Source organism: Acomys russatus, chromosome 29 (assembly GCF_903995435.1).
Source record: "Acomys russatus chromosome 29, mAcoRus1.1, whole genome shotgun sequence".
Lineage (NCBI taxonomy): Eukaryota > Metazoa > Chordata > Mammalia > Rodentia > Muridae > Acomys > Acomys russatus.
The window spans coordinates 7,013,408-7,039,412 of record NC_067165.1 but is presented as its reverse complement, the minus strand read 5'-3'; the positions used below and the strand labels follow the sequence as shown (position 1 = coordinate 7,039,412).

Here is a 26,005-nt window from a genome sequence, read left to right as displayed (position 1 = left end):
CTGATTAAGAATAGTCACTGAGAGTAAAATCTTTCAATTACAATGTATTCCTGTCTAAGCCAGATGAATTAACCAAATTTGACTCTTGTCAAAAAGATTTATTAACTTAAAAATAGAACTTCAAATACAGACAAAAGCAACTTTCCATTCAAGTTTGAATATCTTCAATATACAAGTATGTAAAAGAAATTTTTTTGAATCTTTATGTTGTAATTTTATTTTATTTTTTTACCTTTTAAAAAGTTTTTGGCACTACAAGGTTCTGTAAAGAATAGAAGTGACAAATTTAAAACACATGAAATCCTTTCCTAATTCTTAAGAACAGTATATATAAAGTCTGAAGCAACCAAAGTATGAATACAGCTAATAGAAAATAAAGAATGTAATCTTTAAAATTCTCTCTTTATACAATTCATCAAGGTTAAACAAAACATAAAATTCCCTTAAAAATAGGGTAATAAAATAGATGAAATTTGTATCACTCAATTTAGTGATACCAGTAAAAACTATAGTTCATATTTATATACAAATAATACAGTGTTTAAAAACAGTCTTAGAATTTAAATAAGCTATCTAAATGTGTGTTAAAATTTTAAATCAGGACCTGATTTGTTTTGCTTTCCTTAAATGTCACTTTTTTTCTTCTGAGTGTAACTGACTACTGAGGTACGGATACCCTTGAGAAAGCAGGATTGGCTGGTTGCTGTGGGCTGGCATTATTACTCAGACACATTTCCTCTTGGTGGGTGGGGACAACGCTCTCTGCAGCGACGAGTGGCACATCTTTCTGTAGGAGACAACAACAGAGACAGCAGACTGAAGAAAGGCTTTTGACTACTTAGCTCAGAACCCCTTAAAATGAACTTGTTAACTAGTTATATGGTGTTTTAAAAACCCATATAATAAAAGAAGAAAGACAAAACACTTGGAAGGGAGGCCAGGCGTGGTAGTGCACGCCTTTAATCCCAGCCCATGGGAGGCAGAGGCAGGTGGATCTCTGTGAGTGAGGCCAGCCTGGTCTACAAAGCGAGTTCCAGGACAGCCAAGGCTACACAGAGAAACCCTGACTTGGAAAAAAACAAACAAATCAAAGGGGGGCAGGAGGCGGGGACGGCAGGAAACAAGGAGAAGGAACCCCACAAGCAGAAAAACTGCAAATTCTGTAACTTGAGAGAACTTCCTCAGCTTTAGATCTTTGCTCACAAGGTAAGCCCGCTCTTTCTACCTCTCCCATTTCTCTTACTCTTGGTCTCTCCCTTCCTCTGTCTCTTGTCTCTCTGGGCTCCTCCTTGCTCTTACTTCCTTCTCTCTCCACGTTCATATGATAAACTTTAAAAAAATAAATAAAAGGTAAACCCAGCCACGGTCAAGGTCCTGCCTTTCATTCTGGACCAGTGGTTCTCAACCTTCCTGATGCCGCACCCCTTCAGCATGTTGTGGTGACCCGACCGTAACATTATTTTCACTACTACTTCACAAGTGTAACTTTGCTACTGTTATGAATCATAAACCTATTTTCTGATGTTTTAGGTGACCTCTGTGGAAAAAAGGGCCCTTCAACTACCAAAGGGGTCACAACCCACAGGTTGAGAACCATTGTTTTATATTATCCAAGTATCCAGCAGCTCATAGGCCCGACAGTTAACTCCCTCTTAAGACAGATACTTTTGAATTAAGTAAGAGCTTAAATAAGGCCGGGCGTGGTGGCGCACGCCTTTAATCCCAGCACTCGGGAGGCAGAGGCAGGCGGATCACTGTGAGTTCGAGGCCAGCCTGGTCTACAAAGTGAGTCCAGGACAGGCAAGGCTACACAGAGAAACCCTGTCTCGAAAAACTAAAGAAAAAAAAACTTAAATAAAAGGGTTTTAGTCCTTTAAATGTATGGATTGTAATCTTTATTACCTCAGACACAGCTACTGTATATAATGCTACTGTATAGAACCAGAAAAATATACTTAATTCTAGTGTCATTCATGCCCTACTTTTACTGAACAAATCTGATTCAAATAGTATTAGATCCCCTATTTACAGTTTACTAAATGAAGTTTAAACTCCTTTCCAGAACTTTCCAGCCTACCTTCCCTATCTAGCATTACCATTTACATATCTTTGCCATCTACCTCCTCTCTCTAGTATTACTTTTTCTTTTTTATGTCAGTGACATTTTACATGTATTCCTTTAACTTAAGAACATCTTCCTTCCATCTAAATTCTAGGGTAATAAATAATTCTCATATTACAAGACAAACCTCAGGTGCAATTTCTGGTACATAAACCCTGTCTAGGTAGACAGCTAGGACACGGCTAAGTTATTCTTCTAAACTATTTCTGTTTTACATGCTTGGCTCTCCCAATACAATATGCATTAGTATGGGCGCTGTGTTTTACTCATGCTTGGGTAGCAAGTGCTGAATGTAGTGTAGCATACTGCTCTCTCAACAAATGTTTCCTGGATGCATGAATGTTACTCCTAGATCCTGGCCTCCACTGAGATTCCCAGTGTAGAGTAAAACCCATCCAGCTTGATGGATAACTGATTCATACGCACTAGTACCTTGAGCATAGAAGGGTTTGTTGGGCTGAAATCTTGGATTTCCCTGATGCATGAAGTTTTGATGCAAACCATAAGGCCACGAAGCTGGGACGAGGGGGAAATGGGGACGCGGTGCATGTTCCCATGGAATTGGAGGAGTCAGTCCTCGAAAACGTGGCTCTGCATTCCAACAAGAAAAGAAAATCACATTTTAAAATAATTCATTTACTAATTTAAATATCCTTTCAATCCATATACATACAGAGTATCTACCATCAACTATATGCTATGCTAAATCCTGATACTAAGTTTCTTTTAAAGGATCAGGAATTATTATTTGTCCGAATTACTGGTATACATACATACAACAATGTCTGCTATACCAAGGAAGTTTAATCTACAATTGGACTAACCAGAATTTTAAGAACAGACAAAAGTGGAAAGAAAGAAGAGAATGTATAAAAGTCTGGGAGCAAGAAGACACTGGTCAAGCTGCGCATGATGACACACACCTTGATTCCCAGCCACTTGAGGCAAAACCAGCTGGATCTCTGAGCATCAAGGCCATCCTTGTCTACACAATGAGTCCAGAACTGCCAGGGCAACACAATGAGACACTGTCTCAAAAAATAAAAAACTATACACATACACACAAAGCGTGTGGTAAGATGAATAAATGGTCACGTAGGTACGGATATACATCTCAAAGAATGCTACAAAACTTAAGGTTATCCTTATGATGTCAACTAGGCCAGAGTCCTAGGACTGAAAGAAGCATTTACAAAGAAAAGGTTGAGGTACTGTGGTTGAAAACTTGGGTTTTAGAACATATATAGGTACAAATCACAGATTTGAAAATTACTATGGCTCCTTTCTGAAACTCAGGTTGTAAATGAATATATATATATTTATGGGCTGGAGAGATGGCTCAGTGGTTAAGAACACCACCTGCTCTTCCAAAGGTCCTGAATTCAATTCCCAGCAACCACATGGTGGCTCACAACCATCTATAATGTGATCTGATGCTCTCTTCTGGCCTGCGGGTGTACATGCAGGCAGAGCACTGTATACATAATAATAAATAAATCTTTAAAAAAAAAAAGAAATCTATATATACACACGAACACATAGCTTGAGTCCAGAAATTCACAGTGGATGGAGAAAATAGACTCCTGAAAGTTCTACTCTGACCTCTAAACGTGTTACACATGTTAGCCAACATGGACACACTAATGAAAGAAAATTTTTGAGACAGGGTTTCTCTGTTTAACAGAGCCGTAGCTGTCCTGGATTTGCTTCGTAGACCAGGCTGGCCTCAAACAGGCAAAGGGATACACACCTGCCTCTGCCTCCTGAGTGCGGGGATTAAAAGCATGTGTCACCATGCCCAGTCTGAAACAAATTTAATATGAGTCATGTTCTTCCTATGTCCAATCTCCTCAACAAAGTATAGTTTGTGCCTTTAAGGTACAATTTTTTTTTCAAAGCACAGTACCCACCAAAACTGGATGTTTCTACTTTTCTCATTCAGGTAACAATATTTAACAAAGTAACTGAAAGGCACTCCTAGCCTTCAATTGCTATTAGGAGCTATGAAATGGAAAACCCTGTATTTGCTGCATTTTCTCAATCAATCAGTCTTCTTGGGTTTACAAACTTTTAAAAAGCTACATTGCAATTAAGAGAGCAAAACTTAAGGGCTCAGGGTCTGCAAAATAAATGAGAATAGGTATTATCATGGCCAACAGAGAAATGGCATTTTAGAATAAAAAGCCATTTTTGAAGGTTATACTTCAATTTGCCTTGCTCAGTTTTCACTGCCAAATATGTAACACAATATTAGCTCACTAAGATAATTTCAAAAATGGAAAGATCCAGACATGATGGAGCAAGGCTATAACACTAACCCTCCAAAAGCCGGGGATATCTGTGAGTTCCTGAATAGATAGGGCTAAACATAGACACCCCGTCCCATCACAAACAACAATAAAAAACCATGTAGAGGAAATTACAGAATCAGGTGGGCATAGTGGCGCACACCTGTAATCCCAGCACTCAGGGAGGAGGAGGCAGGCAGATCTCTGTGAGTTCGAGGCTAGCCTGGTCCAGGACAGCCAAGGCTACACAAAGACACCCTGTCTCAAAAAGCTAAAAAAGAAGAGGGGGAAAAAAAGAATGAAAATTACAGAACCTTCTACTTTAATAAATATCCTAGTTTTCAGCCTCATCCATTGCACTTGGGATATGTTGACCCCTGCAATTTTCCTAAATTTAAGAAGCTTGACTGCATAATTGTGGTACAGGGCAAATGCATTCGTGATCTCTTTAGAAAATAAACCTAACTTTCAATTTAAAATAGTCCCATGCAGTCCTACTTTATGCAACTTTAATATTATGAGTTATATAGCTATAAACCAAATACTTGAGTTATTATTTGGTATCAATATAGAACATAAGTAATGCATCTAACATTGTCAGACACTAATCTAGATACTGTAGATGCACAAAAAACAATTCTTAAGACTCCAGAATAGTGGTTCTCAACCTTTGGGTCGCACCCCCTTTGAAGGTGAGCAATCCTTTCACAGGGGTTGCATATCAGATATTTACATTAGGAATCATAAATGTAGCAACAAAAATAATTTCCTAGTTGGGGGTCACTACAACATGAGGCACTGTATTAAAGGGTTGCAGCATTAGGAAGGCTGAGAACCACTGCTTCAGCAGTTCTGTCTAATGGGTTAAATACACAAGTACAATTTTAACACAACTAGACAAGTGCTATGATATAGACACGAAGGTAAGAAGCAGACAAAAGATAAAATTCAACTGGAGGAAAAGATCAGAAAACCAAAGGATTCTTGAGGACAGCGATGTAAATTAAGAAATCTTGCCAGGTGGTAGTGGCGGCACAGGCCTGTAACCCCAACTCTCAGGAGGCAGAGGCAGGCTGATCTCTGTGAGTTAGAGGCCAGCCTGGTCTACAAAGTGTGTCCAGGATAGCCTGTCTTGAAAAGAAAAACAAAATCAATAGGGCAAGGTAGAAGGAATAAAAACGGTATCAGTGGTAATGGAGAAGACATCCGGGTAGCAGCAACTACTTTAATAAACAGAGTAAGAGAAAGTTTGGTAGATTTCCAAGATGTGTTGTTAATTAGCTCATTACGACAAATAAAGATACACCAATAGCACTCTGGAGGCAGAGGCAGGCGGATCTCTGGGTTCAAGACCAGCCTGGTCTACAAAGTGAACCAGGGATAGTCAAGGATACAAAAAGAAACTCTGACTCGAAAAACCAAAAAAGAAACGAAAAGAAAAATATACTACTGGTAACTGTTACGTTCAGAAACAAGAAGTTCATTGTTGATATCTGACTATCATTTTCTATGTTTGAAATTTCCCATAATAGTTGTGAGATGAATAGTTTTAACTACAAAGATGGACATAAAATTAGCAAATATAACAAACTATTTTTAAATAGGTTATGTGTAATAATGTTTTAGTAATATTACATAATCTTTAAAACTTTTTATTTTATGTCTCAAATCTAAGTATTTATTATGATATCAGAAAAAATAACTATTAATTCTACTAAATGCAGTTATCTTTTGCTTTTTGAAAGTAGCCAGCCATGGTGGCACATTTTTGTAATCCAAACTATGAGGCAATAGAACTAAGGCCTGCCATGGCCACCCTGTGATATAGAAGGAATGAGTAGAAGGCTAAAGGGAAAAGGAAAGGAAAGGAAGGGCAAAGTAGAGAGGGAAGAGAACAGGAAGGAAGAAGAGGTGGCATTCCCTTGAGGAACTCATGGCCATACTTGGGTATGTCTCATTTTCCCCAGCTTTGCTTTCAGAAGCCCCCATCCATGCTCGTGGGTTACTTTATTCTCTGCCTTTCTCCTAACCCTGTGTTTAAACTTGTATCAAAACATTTTTATTACCCCCTCCCAATTAAAAAAGAGGAAGAGAAAAGTGAAGGGATGAATAAATGAATGGCTTCTCACTCTAAAACACAGGTCAAATCAAACAACCTCACTAGTGTAAGTCCTGAATCTACCATGACCAACTGGGGGGCTGGGGGGGCACGTCTCATGTAGCTCAAGCTGGCCTCAATGCACTACCACAGCTGGCTTTCTGCCCTGCTTTTGTTCTGAGACAGAGTTTCATTCAGCTCACTCATCCTGAGTGCTGGGATTTCAAGTATGCAGCATCACACACAGCAGGCTCTCCATTTTATCATTCATAAAATGAGTGCCAATAATATCTACACTGAGTATGGTGACAATGAAAAGGCAAACAGTAGGACCAATATTTACAACTATTATCTCATTTAATATTCTCAACATTCCTGTTAGATGCTATTTATCACCTCAGAGATGAAACAAATGCCAGGAGAAACGTTAAAACCTTGTGAGAAATGGCAGACAAGATTCAAATCTTGATAGTCTGTGTCCAAAGCCCATACAGTTCATTTTTATCTAAATTCTATATTCCATCTCCATAAATACAACTTACCTTCCTTTCTTCTCATTGTTATCCCAGGCTCAACCCAACCAACCTTTCCACAGCCAAATACAAAAGGAGAAAAAAGGAAAATTACCCGAATTACCCACTGCACCATTGTTCACCAGGGAATTGGGAGGCACAGTACGAGGCCAGTGTCCATCATGAGAAGAGCTAGGGATTGCCATTGGTCTGGCAGCAGGCTGTGCAAAGATGATACTGGGATCATTCAAGCCAATGTTGCTTGGGGTACTGCCAGGTGCAGAGTGGAGCATGGGGCCATGGATGGGCCACGACGGGGCAGGGATCTGGAGGGGGTGCATTGGCAATAATCCCATGCCGTGCATGGGCGAATACTGAGCTGGTGGTGACTGAGGGAAGTTATACAAAGGCATCTGGACCTGATGAGGGGGCTGGCCTCCCTGCTGGGGTGGGCCAAGCTTCGGCTGGGGTCCTGGCTGGGATGGGGGCTGGGGAATAGCAGGCGGTTGGGGAGAGTTCTGTGGAAATGGCTGGGGCTGTGGAGAGTAAGATGGTGAGTCAGACTGCAGGAAACAAACAACAACAAAAAAAAATTAAACGTTAATATATGAACATCTATTTTTTCCAAAACATTAATATTATTAAAATATAGTTATTTCACTAGAACATCACATACATATAACAACAAATAAAATCTGCTATTGCAAGGAGGTAAAAATTTCCCCAAGGTGCTCAAATTCTCTCTCACATGCATAATGGTTCATGAGCCTTTTTCTTGTTCAGAGACAGACAGAACCTAGCATCATTCCCACCATGAACAACGTATTTCCTCTGTAAACTAGAAACTAACATAAAGGTAACTGCCAGCTACTTTCATTCAGCCCCTGAAGAATTACGCACATAGCCATTATTACTAGGTACTGATATTAGAATACCAACATCTGTGCACTGTGATGCTTAAAAGACTAAGGGCAGGGACATGAGTGAGCAGAAAAAGATTAAATAAGCCATGAGTAGTGGGGCACAGAGGCACATGTCTGTAATGATAATTAAAAAAAAAAAAAAAAAAAAAAAAAAAAAACACTAGTGAAACTAATTAAAAGGAGGCAGTGAAGCCTGGCATGACGGTACATGCCTTTAATCCCAAGCACTCAGGAGGCAGAGACAGGCAGTTCTCTGAGTTCAAGGGCAACCTCGTTTACAAAGCTAGTTCCAGGACAACCAGGGCTATAAGAGAAACCCTGTCTCAAGAAAACCAAAAAGAGCTGCTATGCCTCAGCAGTCCTGAGATTACAATACGGGGACAGAGGGAAGCAAAGGACTATAAGGGCTGATTATTAATTTATTTATTTATGTTTGTTTATTTGAGACAGTCTCACTATGTAGGGGCACCTGGCCTGGAACTCACTATGTGGACAAGGCTAGCCTAGAACTCATAGAGATCTCTCTCAAATGTGTGCTGTTATATTAAAGGTGTGCATCACAACAGTCAAGCCAAGATTTTTTTCCCCTGAGCACATACTGTACACACTGAACTCAAATTCACTATGTAATACACAGGATGACCTTGAACTTCTGGTCCTATTTCCACCTTCAAAGAGCTTACACCTGTATGCCGCCATGCCTGGTTTATACAGTGCTAGAATCAAAATCCAGGCTCTTGTGCATGCTAGGCAGGCAAGCATTCTCCCACCCTATAATGAGCTACATTCCCCACCCTATTATGAGTTATATTTTAAAAAATGAACAATAGAGCTTGGTGACTGACTGGATATAGAAGCTGAAGGGAAGAGAAAAGCAAGAGGAAACTAGACTGTGAGACTGACATTAAGGCTACAAACACTGGACGAAGAGACAGATCTGTAGAACTGGAAAGAAACACATTCTAGACAAATTACAATTGAATTGCTTTATTAAATACCAGTAAAACAATGTCCATCTATTAGGTTCTTATGGGAAAGTGAGATGAGACAGAAGGGCAACTGACAAAAGAAAACTGTGAAAATAACTTTTACTCTCCTGGCTCAGTTGTTGTCTACGAGGCTTACTGCCTCCTTCTGCTAACCCAGGCCTAGTCTTAGAAGCTTCTAGCCTCTCCGTACAATCTAACCTAGGCCTAGAATGTACCGTCTCTGACACTTACTGCTTAATAAGCAATAAGCTCACCTGTACTTGTTCTTTCTGAGCTCTGGCCTGGCTGGTTCAACCCAGCTGTTCTGGCTCGAACTCTTCTCCCAGCTGACTTATTTAATCTGGCTTCTCTCGCCACCTGGAATTGCTTTGCTTGGTCTCAAACTAATTTAGCAGTCTGTTCTAATCTTCTGGCTCCTTCTTGAGTTCTCTCTCTCTGCAACCCATATCTCTACTAAAGCCCTGGTAAAACTGCCTCCTCTCTCTGTAAAACTGCCTCTTAATTGACTTCCCTCTCCTCTCTTCTCATGAGAGTTGCCTACTCTGTCAAATCTTTTCTGATTTGTTACCTTTTCTGCCACTCAATTAAGACATAATTTTCAAACATGGATGCTTCCTTCTACAAACTACTTACCTAATTCTGGGATTAAAGGCATGTACCACCACACCTGGATCTAAGCTTTTCTTTACCTGATACTTGCTCTATACCAGACTAGCTCTGAACTCAGATCTGTTTGCCTCTGCCCTGGATTAGAGGCATGTTTGTATTCTAGTCGGATCACATAGACATAGAAGATCTTTGGATGAGATCTCTTGCCAGAACAGCCATGTTCTGAATTAACATTCCTCTACAGAAAATTAGGAGTGAGAGAAAAATAAATAAAGCCTAAGTTTTATACACAGAATATGTGGGTTCAAGTTCTGGTTTCGAGTTATCACTAGGTAGTAGACACTGAGACTTCCTACTATTCTTCAAATTCAAGAGCTTTTCCTAAAATACCAGTCATCAGATCTAGAAAGGCTAACAGTTAACACTTTCGAGGTAGAAAGCTTAGAAACTTAACTCTTCTTAGTTTCAGGCTTCCCAGCCTTCCCACATCATACTAACATCTACCACTTCGTATCGGCCACCAAAAACATAAAACTCCAGTGATTGAGTGTGATGCACTTCATAAAACAAAGCAGTAAGTTTGGAATAAGGAATTAGTTAGTATAGCATAACTAATTTAAGAGTAAATATAAGTTTATACAATGTTTAAGAACAACTACAAAAAGTTAATAAAAATCACGAGTCTGACCTCTGATTTGATATTCTGTCTTTACAAGTTATATTGTCACTCACTGGATAACCATGGCAACATACACAAAAGTTATTTGCAAATCTGGGCATGGTGGCATAACACCATTAATCTCAGCACTCTGGTGGCAGGGTCGGAGTTCAAGGGCAGCCTGTCTACACTGTAAAATGTGTGCTTTCAATATTACCTATGATGTGATGGTTAGTGTTAGCTGTTGTAGCGGTTTGAGTAGGAATGTCCCCACTAACTCATGGGTGTGAAGACTTGGCCCACAGGAAGAGACACTACTAGAAAGTGTGGCCTTGTGGGAAGAAATGGGTCACTGTGGAGGTGGACTTTTGAGGTCCCAATATGCTCAAGCTACGCCCAGCGTGGCAGTCTCCTTCTGCTGCCTATAGATCAAGATGCAGAACTCTCAGCTCCTACATCAGCACCACGTCTCCTGCAGGCTGCCAGGTTTCCTACCATGATAATGGACTAAACCTCTGAAACTGTAAGCCAGCCCCAATGAGATATCTTTCTTTTAAGAGTTGCTGTGGTCGTGGCATCTCTTCACAGCAATAAAACGTTAACTAAGGCAACTGTCAATTTGGCAGAATCTGGAATGCCTGAGGAGACAGGTCTCTTCCTAGCACACCTTGGCCAGGCTCTGGACTGCATACAGTGTAAAGAGGAAGCTGAGTGTGCATTCACCCCTTTCTGCTTCCTGAATGTGGATGTGATGTGTCAGCTGCTTCAAGCTCCTGCTGCCATGACAGACTAGACTTTGAACTGTAGGTTAAAATAATTCCTTTCTCCCTTAAGTTGCTTTTGTTGGCATAGTTCCTTATAACAAGAATAAAAGAAACTAAGACACATCAAGAAGAGCGCTCTCTTCCTGTCAAATTCATGCACAGACGGAGTACTTACACACTCTGAAGACTGTCTAGTCCTAATGGACTGGTCACCCTGTGGCTGGGCTGAACCAGCCACCTGCTGAGCATTGACAAGATTGCGGACCAGCTGGGCTGCTGAGAGAAGACATCACAGAAAAGAAGAAATCAAAAAATATAGAAAAGGCAGGCAGGCACATTGTTTCACATCTACACTATCAATGTTTGAAGCACTAAGGCAGAAGGATTTTTCTGAGTTCAAGACCTGAGCTACAGGAGTTCCAAGCGAGCTTGGGGTACAGTATGAAACTGTCTCAAACAAACGCCACAGGAAAGCAACAGGAATGAATAAACAAAAATCAATACATTAAGGTTATTTTAGTGGCATTTATGTTTGTGGCACTGGAGGTTATACATGGGATTTCATATGTTAAGGCAAGTATTCCACTCTGAGCTACGACTCTAAACACCAACGTCTCAACAACGTCAAGTCTATAAATGTTATCATTTATACTTTTTGAAAGATTGAACTGTATTTTCTCCCCTTGTTTGTTCTGGTTTTAGATTTTTACTTTTATTGTAACATTTTACATATGTAAGTGTTTTGTATACATGTATGTCTACACACTACATGCATGTAGGTGAGAAGACGGCAGTAGATCCTCTAGGACTGGAGTAACAATTTGTGAGCTGCCATGTGATGTCTAGGCAGAGAACATGGATACGCTCTGGAAGAGCAGTCAACGTTAACTGCTGAATCACCTCTTTAGCCCGCTTATGTTGTTAAGATTTGTGCGTGTGTATGTATGCACACTAGCACACACTAGCCAGAGGAGGGCACTAACCTCTCTGTAGCTGAAGTTGTACGCAGTTACCCATTGTCTATCATGGGTGCTGGGAACTGAACTCAGGTCCCCTAGCAGAGCAAGTAAGAGTTGACTCATCTCTCCAGGCCCTCAACAAACAAAAAGTCTTATTATGTAGCCCAAGCCAGCCTCTTGTTACTTACTGTCTCAGGAATGCTTTAATATAAATTGATTTTCTCTTTTTTTTTTTTTTTTTCTGAATTTGTCTTTAAATTTTACACAGTAGCATATCATAACTACAGCATTGTACACAGCAGATTTTACTCTCAGTGATCTAAATTCCCAGCTCAGATCTGTTAAAAATTAATACCTAGCCAGGGCTCTGTTACACAGAGAAATCTTGTCTCAAAACAACAAACAAACAAAAGAATACCTGAAACTAGGTATTTATATCTGAAATTCCAGGAAAGCTAATGCAAGAAGATTGCAAGTTTGAGGCTAGCCTGCACTATACAGTAAAACTGTCCCCCAAAACAAAGCACACTAGTACTGGGGCTGTAGCTCAGTAGTAAGCCATGGACTTATCAACATGCCTAACAGCCTTGGTTTGAACCCTAGAAACAAGCGAGTAAACAGCCTCAGCTATTTTTGATCTTTTCTACTTACCTGCCACACTGCTATTCCTCTGGCGTGCCATCTTGACCTCTGGGCATTCCCGACGTACATGGCCTGCATCGCCACATATGAAACACCTGAGGTCTCGGGCATCCTTCTCCTCTTCATCTCCTTCCCTCTCTTCTTCACTGTCTTTCTTCTTTAGTCTAAACAGTAAACTGCTGATACCAATAATGTGGAGCCAGGAACTTACAAACTGATCATTCTCAAAACACACTAAACCACACACAATGACAAACAGACTAATATACATAGTTCTATGCTGTGTACATTATAATATAGACAAAACTTGAAGTGTTGTAGGTTTGTTTGGTTTTTGAGGCAGGGTTGCAGTAACAGCCCTTGCTATGCAGGATCCACTGCCCTCAATGTAAAGCTTTTCCCGCCTCTACCTTTTAAGTGCTGAGATTAAAGGGGTGTTCTACCATGCCCAGCCACATTTTTTTTAAAAAAGTTAATATTATGTTTTAAACTTCTAAGATCCTTAGAGACTACATAGCTCTGACCATTCCACAGCTTTCCATGTAGACCAGGCTGGCCTCAAAATCACAGTGATCTACCTGCCTTTGCCTCCCAGGTGCTGGGATTAAAGGTGTGCACCACCACGCCCAGACCTACAGCTATATCTCAAGGCAGAATAGAGGGCATGTATTCCTCAATTTATATAATACACAGATACAGCCCAACGTGAATCTCTAGGATTCAGTTTATTCTAATTTTATTATGAGCTTGTGTGACTATGAAGTCCTTTTTATCTTGCTCCTAGAAATTACAAATTCATACTGTGTCAATAAACATGTCTATTTAAAAAACTGAGTAAATTAATAAACAAACATTATGAGACATCTCTAAACAGAAACATCATTCAAATGAACATTTATTTATTTAAGATACAATAAAAAACTTTGAACTTAAATAACTTTCACACTCAACACATTTCTGAATAAAATTATCAATATAAATTGGTTTCACTTTTATTTCCTCTATAAAGTTAATATAAAATTATTTGCCAACCTTTTCCTTTTGGGGCAGTCCTTCATGTAGTGACCTATTTTTCCACACACACGGCAACAACGGTCATTAGGAGCCAATTCTCCATCTGTTAATACTCTTGAATCAAAGAAGTACTCCTGAAGAAATAATACAATTTTATTATTTTTAAAATATCAATATAAAACTTGCAAAATGCCAAGGAAATCAAGATGCAAAAAAAAAAAAATAGGATTAACAAATATTTTACTATAACTGAAGCTGTGGGTAAAGAAATGAAATTTAGAATTATACAAGACGGTAGTGGCGCATGCCTTTAATCTCAGCACTCGGGAGTTTGAGGCCACCCTGGTCTATAGAGCAAATTCCAGGATAGCTAGAGCTACAAAGAGAAATTCTGTTTTGAAATAAAAATAATTCATTAATTTGAAAATTTAGAATTATTATAACATCATAGGTGGTTAACAGCACTAATTATTTATATCCACCACATTATGCAGTACAATGAAGAGACACTACAGATAAGTGAAACTTCAATAGAGTAAATGCTGTTTTCAATTTCAACCTATAAAAAAAGAAACTATAGTCCGAGAATTCAAATCACTTGCACATGGTAACGAGTTGGTTAAATCCCATAAAAAGGACTTAAAATTTTGTCTGTACTGATTAAAAGTTCATACTTTCTGTTAAACCAAGCTATTTCTATAAAGGAACTATGAGTCCAGGACAACCAAGGCTCTGTTACACAGGGAAACCCTGTCTCAAAAAACAAACAAACAAACAAACAAACAAAAAAACTAAAAACAAAAACAAATCAAAGAAAATGTTCTCCTTTCCAGATGGTTTTATGTAAAGAAATCATCTAGCTTGTATAAAATGTAACTGGATTTGCAACTTAAAAAAAAAAAAAAAATCATGTGGCCAGGCGTGGTGGCGCACGTCTTTAATCCCAGCACTCAGGAGACAGAGGCAGGCGGATCGCTGTCAGTTCGAGGCCAGCCTGGTCTACAAAGTGAGTCTAGGACAGCCAAGGCAACAGAGACACACCTTGTCTTGAAAAACAAAACAAAACAAAAAAATCATGTGTATGGGTATTTGACTGTGAGTGTGTGGGGACCATGTACGTGCAGGAGGCCAGCAGAGGGCGTCAGGCCTGCTGAAGTTGGCGTTGCAAGTGGCTGCAAGCTGCTCTGTGAGTGCTAAGAACTGAAAATGTGCTCTCAACTACTGAGCCATCTTTCTAGCTCTGCAAATAACTTTTAAAGAATATGTAACATTTACTATATAAAGTGGAATGTACCAGAGAAGGCTGGAAACCATTTTCCAAATCTCAGAAATAAGTTCATTTCTCTTTTATCCTCGCACCTTGCTTATTGTTCTTGGTTCTCAGTTTTTCAGAAACACTAGTCTATCCTAAAAACAGGCATACTTTTGGAAGCTAAGAGAGTAAATTTGCTGGCTGTAAATCATAAAAACCCTCAGAAATAAAAATAATAAAACTGTGGTGATACAGTTGTCCAATATTCTGAATAACTAAAATTTCTAAACTATCAAACTTATACCTCAACAAAGCTGCTTAAGTTACCATGATACATGGAAGCAGGTAGCCAAATGGCAAGGAGGGAGTCTTTAGGAAATGAGTAAAGAAGCCAAAGTGTTGGAGCAAACGTGCTTAGAATGGACACAGAAATAAACTCAGGCAAAGTTAAGAAGCCACATGACAGAGGCCCTATAAGACACTGGGACAACCAACCACTGGGATTACAGGAACGCACCACTGCATATAGCTACATTTTCTATCCAAACAACAAGAAGTCCTTTCTCACTTCACCAGTTGCTAAAAAAGGAACAGGCTTCATATAGAATCTGTTCTTCTTTATCCATCACTTCCAGTTAATCACCAAGCAGTGGCCATTCTATTCCTGAATAATCTTCAACTCATGTTTCTCTACCTCATCATCATCAGTTAAAGTGAAAAACTCAGAATACAAATACTTTAAGGAGTTTAGGTGAGAGCCAAACATGAAAAGGAGTACAGTAACTTACATAATGAAAAAGCAAATATTTGTAAAAATTATAAGAAATTCAAACTATGCAAGTAATAAACATAAGGTATATAATTTATGATTGCTGATTAAGAATGTAATTGTCTGTGTGTAGAGAAAGTGACACGTTTAGCTGAGGTTTAAATGAGGGTTGTCTATCCAGACTCATGGCAAACAGTCACCTGTAGTCCATTTCTAACAACAACAAGGAAAGTAGGAGAACTAAGATGTAAAGTGGACAAAGGGCAGGACTTAGTGAATTTTGAGCAAAACAGAACGCAATACTTAAAAGGACTTATTTATTCTTTTATGTGTATGTGTGAGGACCTGCATGTATGTATGCATACCATATGCATGCCTGGTGCCCACGGAGGCCAGAACTCTGGAACTGTAGTTACAGACATTTGTGAACCAATGTGGGTGCTAGGAACTGAACTCAGGTCCTCTACAGGAGCTATTAACACTAACCAATGAGTCATCTCTCCAGACCTTTAAAATACATTTTATAGAATGAGAGATTACAAGTAACTAAATATGTTAGTAAGACCATCAAATTGTATTGAAAGTCCAGCTAAGGGTGGTGAGTATTAATTTGTAATTAATTAATTACTATATATTAGAAACTGCCTAAGTTTATGACTTTTATCCCATCAGTACAGATGATAGCTGGAGTTAGCATAAGGTTGAACATATATGGACACACAAGGACAGTAGGCATTATTGAATAAGGAAAAGTATGAACCAGAAATCAGACAGGGGCTATGAGAAAAGAAGATGGAGACAAAAGACAACTGATGGGTAAGGAGAAAGTAGGTTAATATATATTAGAGGACCAAATGATAGAAGGAAGGAAGGAGAACTACCTAGATGAATAAGAAAGATAAGAGTAGAAAATATACTGTGTGTGTAAATGTTAGCATTCCTCAGATGAGAGCTGTACCCAAACTATATGAATACACGACTTGGGCCAAACCCAGAGCATTTCTTTCTCTCTTCTAGCTGTCCCTAGGCCTATCCCTGGAAGCCCCTAGCCGCCATATAATCTGATCTTATATAACACAAACCTTGAAGACTTCAGCTTCCAGCCTCTGTCTGCTAACCCAGCTCTTTCTGAGTTCTCACCGGCTGGTTCAACTGTCCTGGCCCAAACTCCTCTCCAAACTGACTTATTTAATCTGGCTTTTCTCTTGGCTTCTGACTGAAGTGCTCTGCTTGGCCTCTGACTCTAGCAGCATGTTCTAACCTTGTGGCTTGTTCTTATTCTGTCTGCAACCTGCCTCTAAAACTGTCCTGGTAAAACTGGCATACACACTATTCACACAACACTGCTCCTCTTCTCTCAGGAACAACTCCATCTTCTTTCTCCGTGCTCTGCTCTTAAGTAGCCTCTCTTCCTATGCTGTTTTCATGAGAGCTGGCCTATCGAATCTGACTCTTTCTGTCAAACTTTTCTCTGGTTCATCATTTTGTCTGTCCCTCAATTAAACATCACTTTCAAACTAACATACTTTCATTGTTTGGGATTAAAGAAAGGTGTGTGCTATGGATGTGCCTGTATTCCAGCTAGATCACACAGACCTACAAGGTCTTCAGATGTGATCCCTTGACAGAGAAGCCATATTGCTGGATTAAAATTCCTCTACATGTGTGTGTTGGCTTTTTGAGACAGGGTCTCCTGTGGCCTATGCTGGCCCCATGTAACCAAGCTGGGTTTTAATCCCACTGCCTCCACCTCCCAAGGGCTGAAATTACAATTGTGAACCACCAAGCCCTGCATACTTATCTTTCTGAACATTCTTACAAGTATGCAACATACTTAGCAGTTATTAAGTGTAAGCATTAGAGACAATGAATAGTTCCTGAAAATTTATAATACTGATACAATAAAAACAAATGTCAAAAAGAAAACAAATGACTATTATATTATAAAACACCATATACTAAAAATTAAAATAGAATGAAAGGATTTTAAAAAATGGCTGGCAGAGCCAGGTGTGGTGGTGCATGCCTTTATTCCCAGCACTCGGGAGGCCCAGGCAGGTAGATCTCTGTGAGTTCAAGGCCAGCCTGGTCTATAACATGAGTCTAGGACAGCGAAGGCTACACAGAGAGACCCTGTCTCGGGGAAAAAAAAAAAAAAAAAAAAAAAAAAAAAAAAAAAAAAAAAAAAAAGAGAAAAAGAAATATGGTTAGCAGGCTCATAGGCTCCGTTTTCTAGGCATCAAAATAACGAATGGTTTTAATATTAAATAAAGTACAAAACTTAAGATTTTTATATCTATATGTAACTAGGGGCTAGTTACAATGTATTAAATTGTAAAGTATCACTAAAACTTTTATCCATAATATGAACTTAGTTGATTTCAAGTTCCCGAGGTATCTTGCATGGTACTCTGTACTGTGTGCTTCCATTACCAGGTTCCTACTGAATACACATCAACAGTCAGAATGACCATACTTTCCAGGTAAAAATGTGTACTCTATGTCAATTAATGTATTACTGAAATTAGTATTTTTTTCTAAGTCATTTTGTTTTTTATAATTTTTGTTTTGGAAATTTCCTATTTAATTATGCCCAATATAATTATTATTACCTACTAAGAGGCTGACAGACAAAAATACAAGAGAACCAGTGTTTCAAGAGGAAAATACCCTGCTTTTCTTACTCTACCATAAAAAAGATTCCTAAGACTGGACTAAACAAGTTTTCAAGGACATTCACTATGTGATAACAAATACATGATTATTCTCACTCCAGATTTTTTTTTCTTCAAAGTTGTTCCTCTTAAACTGAAATCTCTTCTGGTCTCCTAACCAATAGGAAGCAAGCAAAAGCTGAGTGAGACCAAAAGCAATGTGTGACAAAAGCCACGGGAGTCAGAAGAAGGAAACTGGCCCTGCTGTCTACTCCTGTACCACTACGGCTGTAGCTGCTGTCTACTCCTGTACCACTACGGCTGTAGCCGACTTGGAGCAGAAGCTGAGGGAAACATCTACTTTGGATTCCTCTTTTCTGTGTATTTCAGAATTAGAAATTTTACATCTGAGGTTTTACTCCCTTCACTCTGTTATCTGTAAAAATCTCAATGACAACAAAGTTCTATAAGAAAAACAAAAAGAATGAAATTTTCAAATAACACCAACTTACAGCTTCTCTGCCAATGAGTGGATAAAAGGGAGTACCAAAAAGTTTCCTTCCATTGATGAAAGCCTTCATAATAAAATTGGTCACTGTTGGAGAAAGAAGATAATAAAAGACTCAGACACTACTATGTCAGAACTGTTAAAGCACACACATACTCTCTACATTTAAAACTTACTTTTTCTAGAAACACCAGCACCGAGGTTATGATTCAAGTCAAAAGGATCTAGAAAAGAAGTATTTGTAAATTAATGACTGTCAGTATCACAGCACAGAGTGGACTCTATAGGAACAGGAGTTTAATGCTGTCTGTTCTCAAACTATCCAAGCCAATGAATTGTTCTTTTTAAATTACTAAGTGACAAAAAAACAAGAGGCTGACTCTTTCAGATCAGTTTTCCTTGCTCAATTTTTCTTGTGTTCTTACATTAACAATAATGTAAACAATCACCTTCAATTGCAATGCATTTAGATGTCCACTGCTTTTCAAAAGTGGTCAACAGCTTTTTCTGCCGAATACTGATTACGTACTCCTTGAAATCAAACTCTTCAGTATAGAAGCGAAGGAGCCCTAACCAAAGCTCTCCTAGGGATTCCGTGTTCTTTCCAAGTGAAGGTAAACGCTTTTTCTTCAGTTAAGAAAACAAATAGGAAGGAAAAGAGAAAGATAGGAAGAGGAGGGTAAGGAAAAAGGAGAGAAAGATGCATATTATTAAAAATATAAAAGAATAAAATCAAGTAAAATTATTAAACTATGTAAATCTTAACATCAGTGAATACTCTATAATGTAAAAATTATACAAATTACCAGTTCTTCTGTTTTATCAAAGAAAAAAGCATTCCATCCATCAACCATTCTCTGTGGAATCTGTTTCCCATCAAAGATCTGCATAAAAAAATATAATTATTGGATCTCAAGTTATCCAACCTGAAGACCTACAAGACCTCTTATCATTTTAGAATTTACTGAATTACTTCCCAAAGAAAAACACTAAGATGTTGTAACTTGATGCTAAGTAATTAATTAATGAGATATACCTAAAACAAAGCTGGGAAAGTATATCTTAAGACTATCAGACTCTCCAAACATATTTAATATCATTTGATGCTGTTTAACCTAGCAAAGTGCATTTGTATGCATACATGTATGTGTATATATATGCATATAAATGCAGCCCAAGATTAAGTGAAATAAAAGGAAAAAAAAGAAAAAGAAATGAAAATAAGTTTCATTAAAGGATGATAAAGGCAGACATATACAATAGATAATATAGATTATATATCCAAAGGAAAGCAGTATCACTGTTTCCTATTACCTTTAAACAGTTACTAATATCAGATAAGGCTGAAACAATACTTAAATATCAGATACGTTTAATGGAAAATTAGGTAGCTTATCACTGACATCTTTATAAACAAATTACAAAACCCTTCTCATTAAATTGCATAATCTGGCCTCAAACTTGAAATACTCCTGTCTCAGTCTCCACAGCAACTGGTAACAGACATGTGTCACTGTGTCTAAGAAATACTATTTTATGGGGGGGGGGGGAGGGAAGCATCCTAAATAAAGTGTTTTAGACACAATTGACTTCCACAAACAATTTTGTGGTTTGTTTTCCTTTTTATGATAGGGTCTCATCATGTAGCCCAGGCTGGCCTTAAATCTCTTATATAGCCAAGGATGACACTGAACTTCTGATCTTGCCTCTAGGTTCTGTGTGCTGAGATTATAGGAATATGGCAGTGTGGCACAATGGCTAGTTTACAATACTAGGAATCAAACCCAGGGCTTTATTCATGCTAGTCAAGCACGCTACCAACTGAGCTACACACCCAGCCCTTCTGACTTGCTTTCCTAAAAGGTTTAATAAATGACTCAACAAAGTAGAAAGGTATACAGTATTGCTTCAGAGTCAGCAAAACTACGTTCTAGTCTCAGGCCTACATGCAGATTACGGTCAAGATAATTATCTGCATAACCCTCCATAAAGTTAACCCAGTAAAAATAAATGTTTACATTAACTACCCAAGTAGTTTGTAAGCTGACATTTTCTTTTAAAGTATTTATTTTGTATTTACTAATGTGGATGTGTGTGTAAACGAGTGCAGAAGGGTGTTGGGAACTGAATTTGAGTTTCTGCAAGAACAGTAAGTACTCTAAACTGCTTAAGCCATCTTGAGAGTAGCCAAATTTACTTTTAAAAAACACTTACTTATTTTTATTTTCTGTATGTGTCTGTGTACAATATGTGTGACCAACATCTATGGAAACCAGGAGGGTGTCTAATCCCCTGGAACTTGAGCTAGAGACTGTTGTTAGGCGTCATGTGGGTGCTGGAAATTCAACCCAGGTCCTCTGGAAGAGCAATCAGAGCTCTTAACCACTGAGCCATCTCTCCACCACCCAAAAATTTACTTTAAAAAATAGTTACATTTATTTATTGTGAATGTGTGTGCACATTACAAAAGAGCATGTGCCACGGCACATATCACACATGTGGTCACAAGACAACGTGCCTGAGGAGTCAGTTCTCTTCTTCCACTTTGCTGAGTTCCAGAGACAGAACTCAGGTCATCAGGTTTGGGGCCAAGGGCCTTACCTGCTGAGCCATCTTGCTGGACTCCCTAAAATGTAACTTTCTTGAAAACTGACATGTGAAACAAACAAAAAATAGAAGTGAATTATTCATTTTAATATTTGTTTTTATTTATTTACATATGTAATTGTGGGTTTTTTGTTTGTTTGTTTGTTTTTGTTTTTTTGAGATAGGATCTGCCTATGTAGCTCTGAATTACCTGGAACTCACTATGTGGATCAGACAAAACTTGAACTCAGATCTGCCTGCCCTTGCCTTTAGTGCTATGATTAAAGTCATGTGCTTCCACCCCTACTGCTAGCCGAGGTACAGAAGTGTTTTAAACATTACATAGCTTTTCTTTCCCTGTCTCCACCTTTCCCAACATATATACAGTAATGAGTCAAAATATCATGAAACCAAATAATGTTTGAAATCACTTGATAAGTTAATCCTCATGGCCCTTATCAAAGAGCAAGTAGCTTACACCCTCTACATGTCTGGCCTCTCAGATTTTATTCTCAGGTTTAAATTCTTTATGGTCAAAAGAGCTACAGCATATGTGTGAAAGCACAAAACCTCACCAGACCAAAGCTTACCATATTCAGGTTGTTAACTGAATACATTCTGTATGTTAAAGATCACATTTACAAACATTAAGCTAATTAAGTAGCTTTGGAATACAGTCACCCAAAATTGTTGAGTTATACATTCCGGTATTTCATAAAACACAAAACTTGAGGACCGGGGAGATTGCTCAGCCTCAAGGAACCCACATAAAGAGCTGGGCGTGGTGGTATTTGTGCTCCTGTAATCCTAGTGGTGATGGTATGATAGGATCCAGATAAGACAGTGAGATTCTAGAGCTGGAGTTGTACGCAAGTAGTAGAGTATTTGCCTAACAAGTGCAAGGCCAAAGCTCATGCTTCAAAGAAGTGAAAGCTTTAAGAGGCTGAAGGATAAATTTTATCATTTAAGATTTAGATGTGGGCCGGGCATAGTGGCGCACGCTTTTTATCCAGCACTCGGGAGGTAGAGGCAGGCAGATCGCTGTGAGCCTGAGGCCAGCCTGGTCTACAGAGTGAGTCCAGACAGCCAAGGTTACACAGAGAAACCCTGTCTCGGGGAAAGAAAAAAATATTTAGATGTTAGGACTAGGGATGTAGTTCAGTGGTTGGTATGGCTTCCTTAACATGTAGGAGATATAAGTCCAATCCCTAGTACCAAAAAGCCAAAATTACATTTGCATAAGAAATTTGAACATTCCCATATCTAATTTATTTTTATAATATTTATGATCTACTCATATACTAAAATTTTACCTTTTTTTAAAGTTATGTGAAAGCAGAATTTACTATGTTAAATATTTGGTTCGTTGGCATTAAGTACACTCACAGTACTGAGCTACCATCACCAGCCACTCAGTCTTTTTTCTTCTTGTTGTAAAACTACAACTCCGTATGTGTACAATTGTTATTTTCCAAACACCCTTTTCCCAGATGTTGGCAACCACCACCCACCAGTCTACTTTGTGTATCTATGAATCTGACTATTTTAAGTACCTAATTGGAATCAAATACTATGTCTCTTTATTAACTGGCTTACCTCATTTGCCATAATGTCCTCAAGGTTCTTTGATTAAATTTAATTTTCCAGTTGATATAGTTTAAGAAAGCATAAGTTTTCATGAAATCAACTAAGAACAACACTCCTAAATCTCTTTTACTGTTAATTTTTATGTAAAGAATTTTCTTGAACTTATGATTTGCTAGAACAGAAAAAAAAAACTCTGCTTAAAAAAATTCCTTTTGACCTGAATGTATTATTTGATCAACAATGAAAAAAACACCAAAAGGTGAGGAATTCAGTTTGGTGGTAAAGCCCTAGTCTAGAGGTTCAATCCCCAGTACTAGAAAAATGAAACAACACTCCAAAAGGCAGAACATAGCATAGTTTTATACCGAAAATTCCAACTACTCAGGAGGTAGAGGCAGAATCCTGACTGACAGGCCAGCCTGAGCAATTTAGTAAGGTTATCATAAAAATAATTATCTGTAACATAAAACTTTTAAATTCATAAAATATCTAATATTATAAGGGAACTTGAGATATAGCTCATTGGTACAGCACTTGCTTAGCATGGAAAAGGTCCTGGGATCAATAAAGAGAACCACAATACAAAACCCAGACAAAATCTTAAAAACTAGCTATTTAAAATTAGCTATATGAAGCCGCAGGTAATTGTTGTTAAATATATCCTTAACATTAAAAACACAGTAGTTTAGGCCAGAGTATACAGAGAAACCCTGTCTCAAAAATAAAACAAAGCAAGTACCATTAAGTATGATATGGGGTTTCTCCTTATAGAGAGATTTGCTCAACTTTGTTCTGAGTTCATAGACACAATAAGACAAGCCAACAGTCTTCTTTGCCATCAGTATGTGCCTTAATTGTCTTGGACACTGTGTCTATAACCTGGAGACCAGACTATGGTTGTGTTGGCAGGAGATAAGGAAAGGTTACTTCTGGGCACTACAAAAAAAGCCAAGCCAAGCTTAGTGGTGCACATCTTTGATCTAAGCATTTGGTAGGCAAAAGAAGGCAGATCTCTTTGAGTTCAAGGCCAGCCTGGTCTAATATGAATTCCAAGAGATTTATGGTGAGTGACTCTGTCTCAAAACAAAACAAAACAAAACAAAAACAAAAACAAAACAAAAAACAAAAAAAAAAACAAAAAAACAAAACAAAAAAAAACAAAACAAAACAAACAAACAAAAAAAAAAAAAAAAGAAGAAGAAGAAGAAGAAACAAAAGCCAATACACTGTACCCAGGAGGCCCACTCAAACTATGGCACCAGACAGGACGATACAGGCTGTAAACTTCAAACCCCTACCCAGATCTAGCCAATGGACAGGACATTCTCCACAGTTGAGTGGAGAGTGGGGTATGACTTCACACGTACTCTGGTGCCTCATATTTGACCACGTCCCCTGGATGGGGAGACCTGGTGGCACTCAGAGGAAGGATAGCAGGCTACCAAGAAGAGACTTGATAACCTATGAGCATATACAGGGGGAGGAAGTCCCCCTCAGTCACAGTCATAGGGGAGGGGAGTAATGGGAAAATGGGAGGGAGGGAAGAATGGGAGGATACAAGGGATGGGATAACCATTGAGATGTAATATGAATAAATTAATTTTAAAAATTAAAATAAAAATAAAAAATTAAACAAAACAAAACAAAACAAAACAAAACAAAAGCCAATACACATGAGGGGACCCAAAGCATATAGATTCAAGCCTTGCTAAACTAGTGTGGGGCATGGGGAAGATCAGGGAGTAAATTTATAAGAAGGGAGAAAGTTGATATGGACAACAATGGGCCTATGGAGACAGTATCTTCTGGAATCAGAAAAACAATTCTGAATTTCCCAATGTGGCTCCTGGTTTGAATGCTGGGCCCATAGGGACTGGCACGATTAGGAGGTGTGGCCTTGTTGGAGGAAGTGTGTCACACTCAGAAGCGGGCTTTGAGGTCTCCTATGCTTAAGCTACACCCAGTGTGGCCACAGTGTCCTGCTGCTGCCTGCACATCAACATACAGAACTCTCAGCTCCCTTTCCAGCACCATGTCTGCCTACATGCCTACAAGTTTCCTGCCGTGACAGTAATGGACTAACCCTCTGAAACTGTATGCCAGCCCCAGCTAAATGGTTTTCTTGATAAGCCCTGCTGAAGTCATGGTGTCTCTTCACAGAATAAAACCCTCACTAAGGCAACAGATAAATAAAGTATTTTTCTCTGGAATGTTGGTAGTAAAAGTCAGAACCTGGAACTTGTATGTTCACCCTCTGTGACCCATTAACCTGTTCCTCAGTTTCAAGGTAGCAAATGAGGCTAGAATCCAATAGCTTAAACCTCAAAATTAACTGGCAATATTTGATTTAAAAACAAAAACAAACAAAAAAAAAAAAAAAAAAACACCCATACTCACTACCAGCAAGGAAGTGAAAAGACCAGGGACATAAATTAACCTAAAAAGAAAATAGGCAACCACAACTATAGATCCCATGAATAATAAAAAGCAATACTATGGATTGTACATTCCCAAATCTAGTAACCTATATAAACCAGACCTATTTGTTTTGTTTTCTTTCTTCTTGCTTGGCTTCATGGTAGTACAGGCTGCTTTCAAACTCAGTATATAGCCCAGGACAACACTGAACTTCTGACCCTTCTGCCTCCACCTCCTCGGTGCTGGAGGCACCACTATGTGTGGTCAATGTGGTACTGTGGAACCAAACCCTGAGCTTCATGCATGTTAGGCAAGCGCGCTACAAATGAGCTGCAGCCCTAGGCTTTACTTACCTGTTTATCTTTTGAGACATGGTTTCACTCTGTAGCCCACACCTGGCATTAATGTCACAGTCTCCCAAATGCTCAATTACAAGCATGAGACATACACCCAGCTAAACCAATTTAAGAGACAGATTTGCCAAAATGTACATAAGAAAAAAAAACCACCCCATTCTGAATAGGCCTGTGTCAGTTAAGACAAAACTAAACTAAATAACTGCCTAATAACATTCATAGGAAAAAAAAAAAACCAACAATGTTTCAGAGTAATTATACATCAAGACCAAGGGAGACATACCCCAAGTATTCAAG

The 26,005-nt window shown here is 38.6% G+C and overlaps 1 protein-coding gene across 5 annotated transcripts in view; it reads right to left on the bottom strand.

Annotated features, from left to right (window-relative positions):
• Positions 1-26,005, bottom strand: part of Tut4 (terminal uridylyl transferase 4) — a 111,089-nt gene continuing 85,084 nt past the window's right edge. For 2 of the 5 annotated variants that reach the window (XM_051171799.1, XM_051171802.1), the window contains 10 exons: positions 19,568-19,645; positions 19,211-19,388; positions 18,938-18,985; positions 18,766-18,848; positions 13,597-13,712; positions 12,574-12,743; positions 11,139-11,239; positions 7,136-7,583; positions 2,555-2,713; positions 1-787 (listed from right to left, as the gene is read on the bottom strand). In XM_051171799.1, the coding sequence (XP_051027756.1) occupies positions 720-787; positions 2,555-2,713; positions 7,136-7,583; positions 11,139-11,239; positions 12,574-12,743; positions 13,597-13,712; positions 18,766-18,848; positions 18,938-18,985; positions 19,211-19,388; positions 19,568-19,645 (1,449 nt within the window). In that variant the 3' untranslated portion in view covers positions 1-719. The remainder of the gene's footprint in view (positions 788-2,554; positions 2,714-7,135; positions 7,584-11,138; positions 11,240-12,573; positions 12,744-13,596; positions 13,713-18,765; positions 18,849-18,937; positions 18,986-19,210; positions 19,389-19,567; positions 19,646-26,005) is intronic. The other 3 variants (XM_051171801.1, XM_051171803.1, XM_051171800.1) reach the window with 2 other exon arrangements.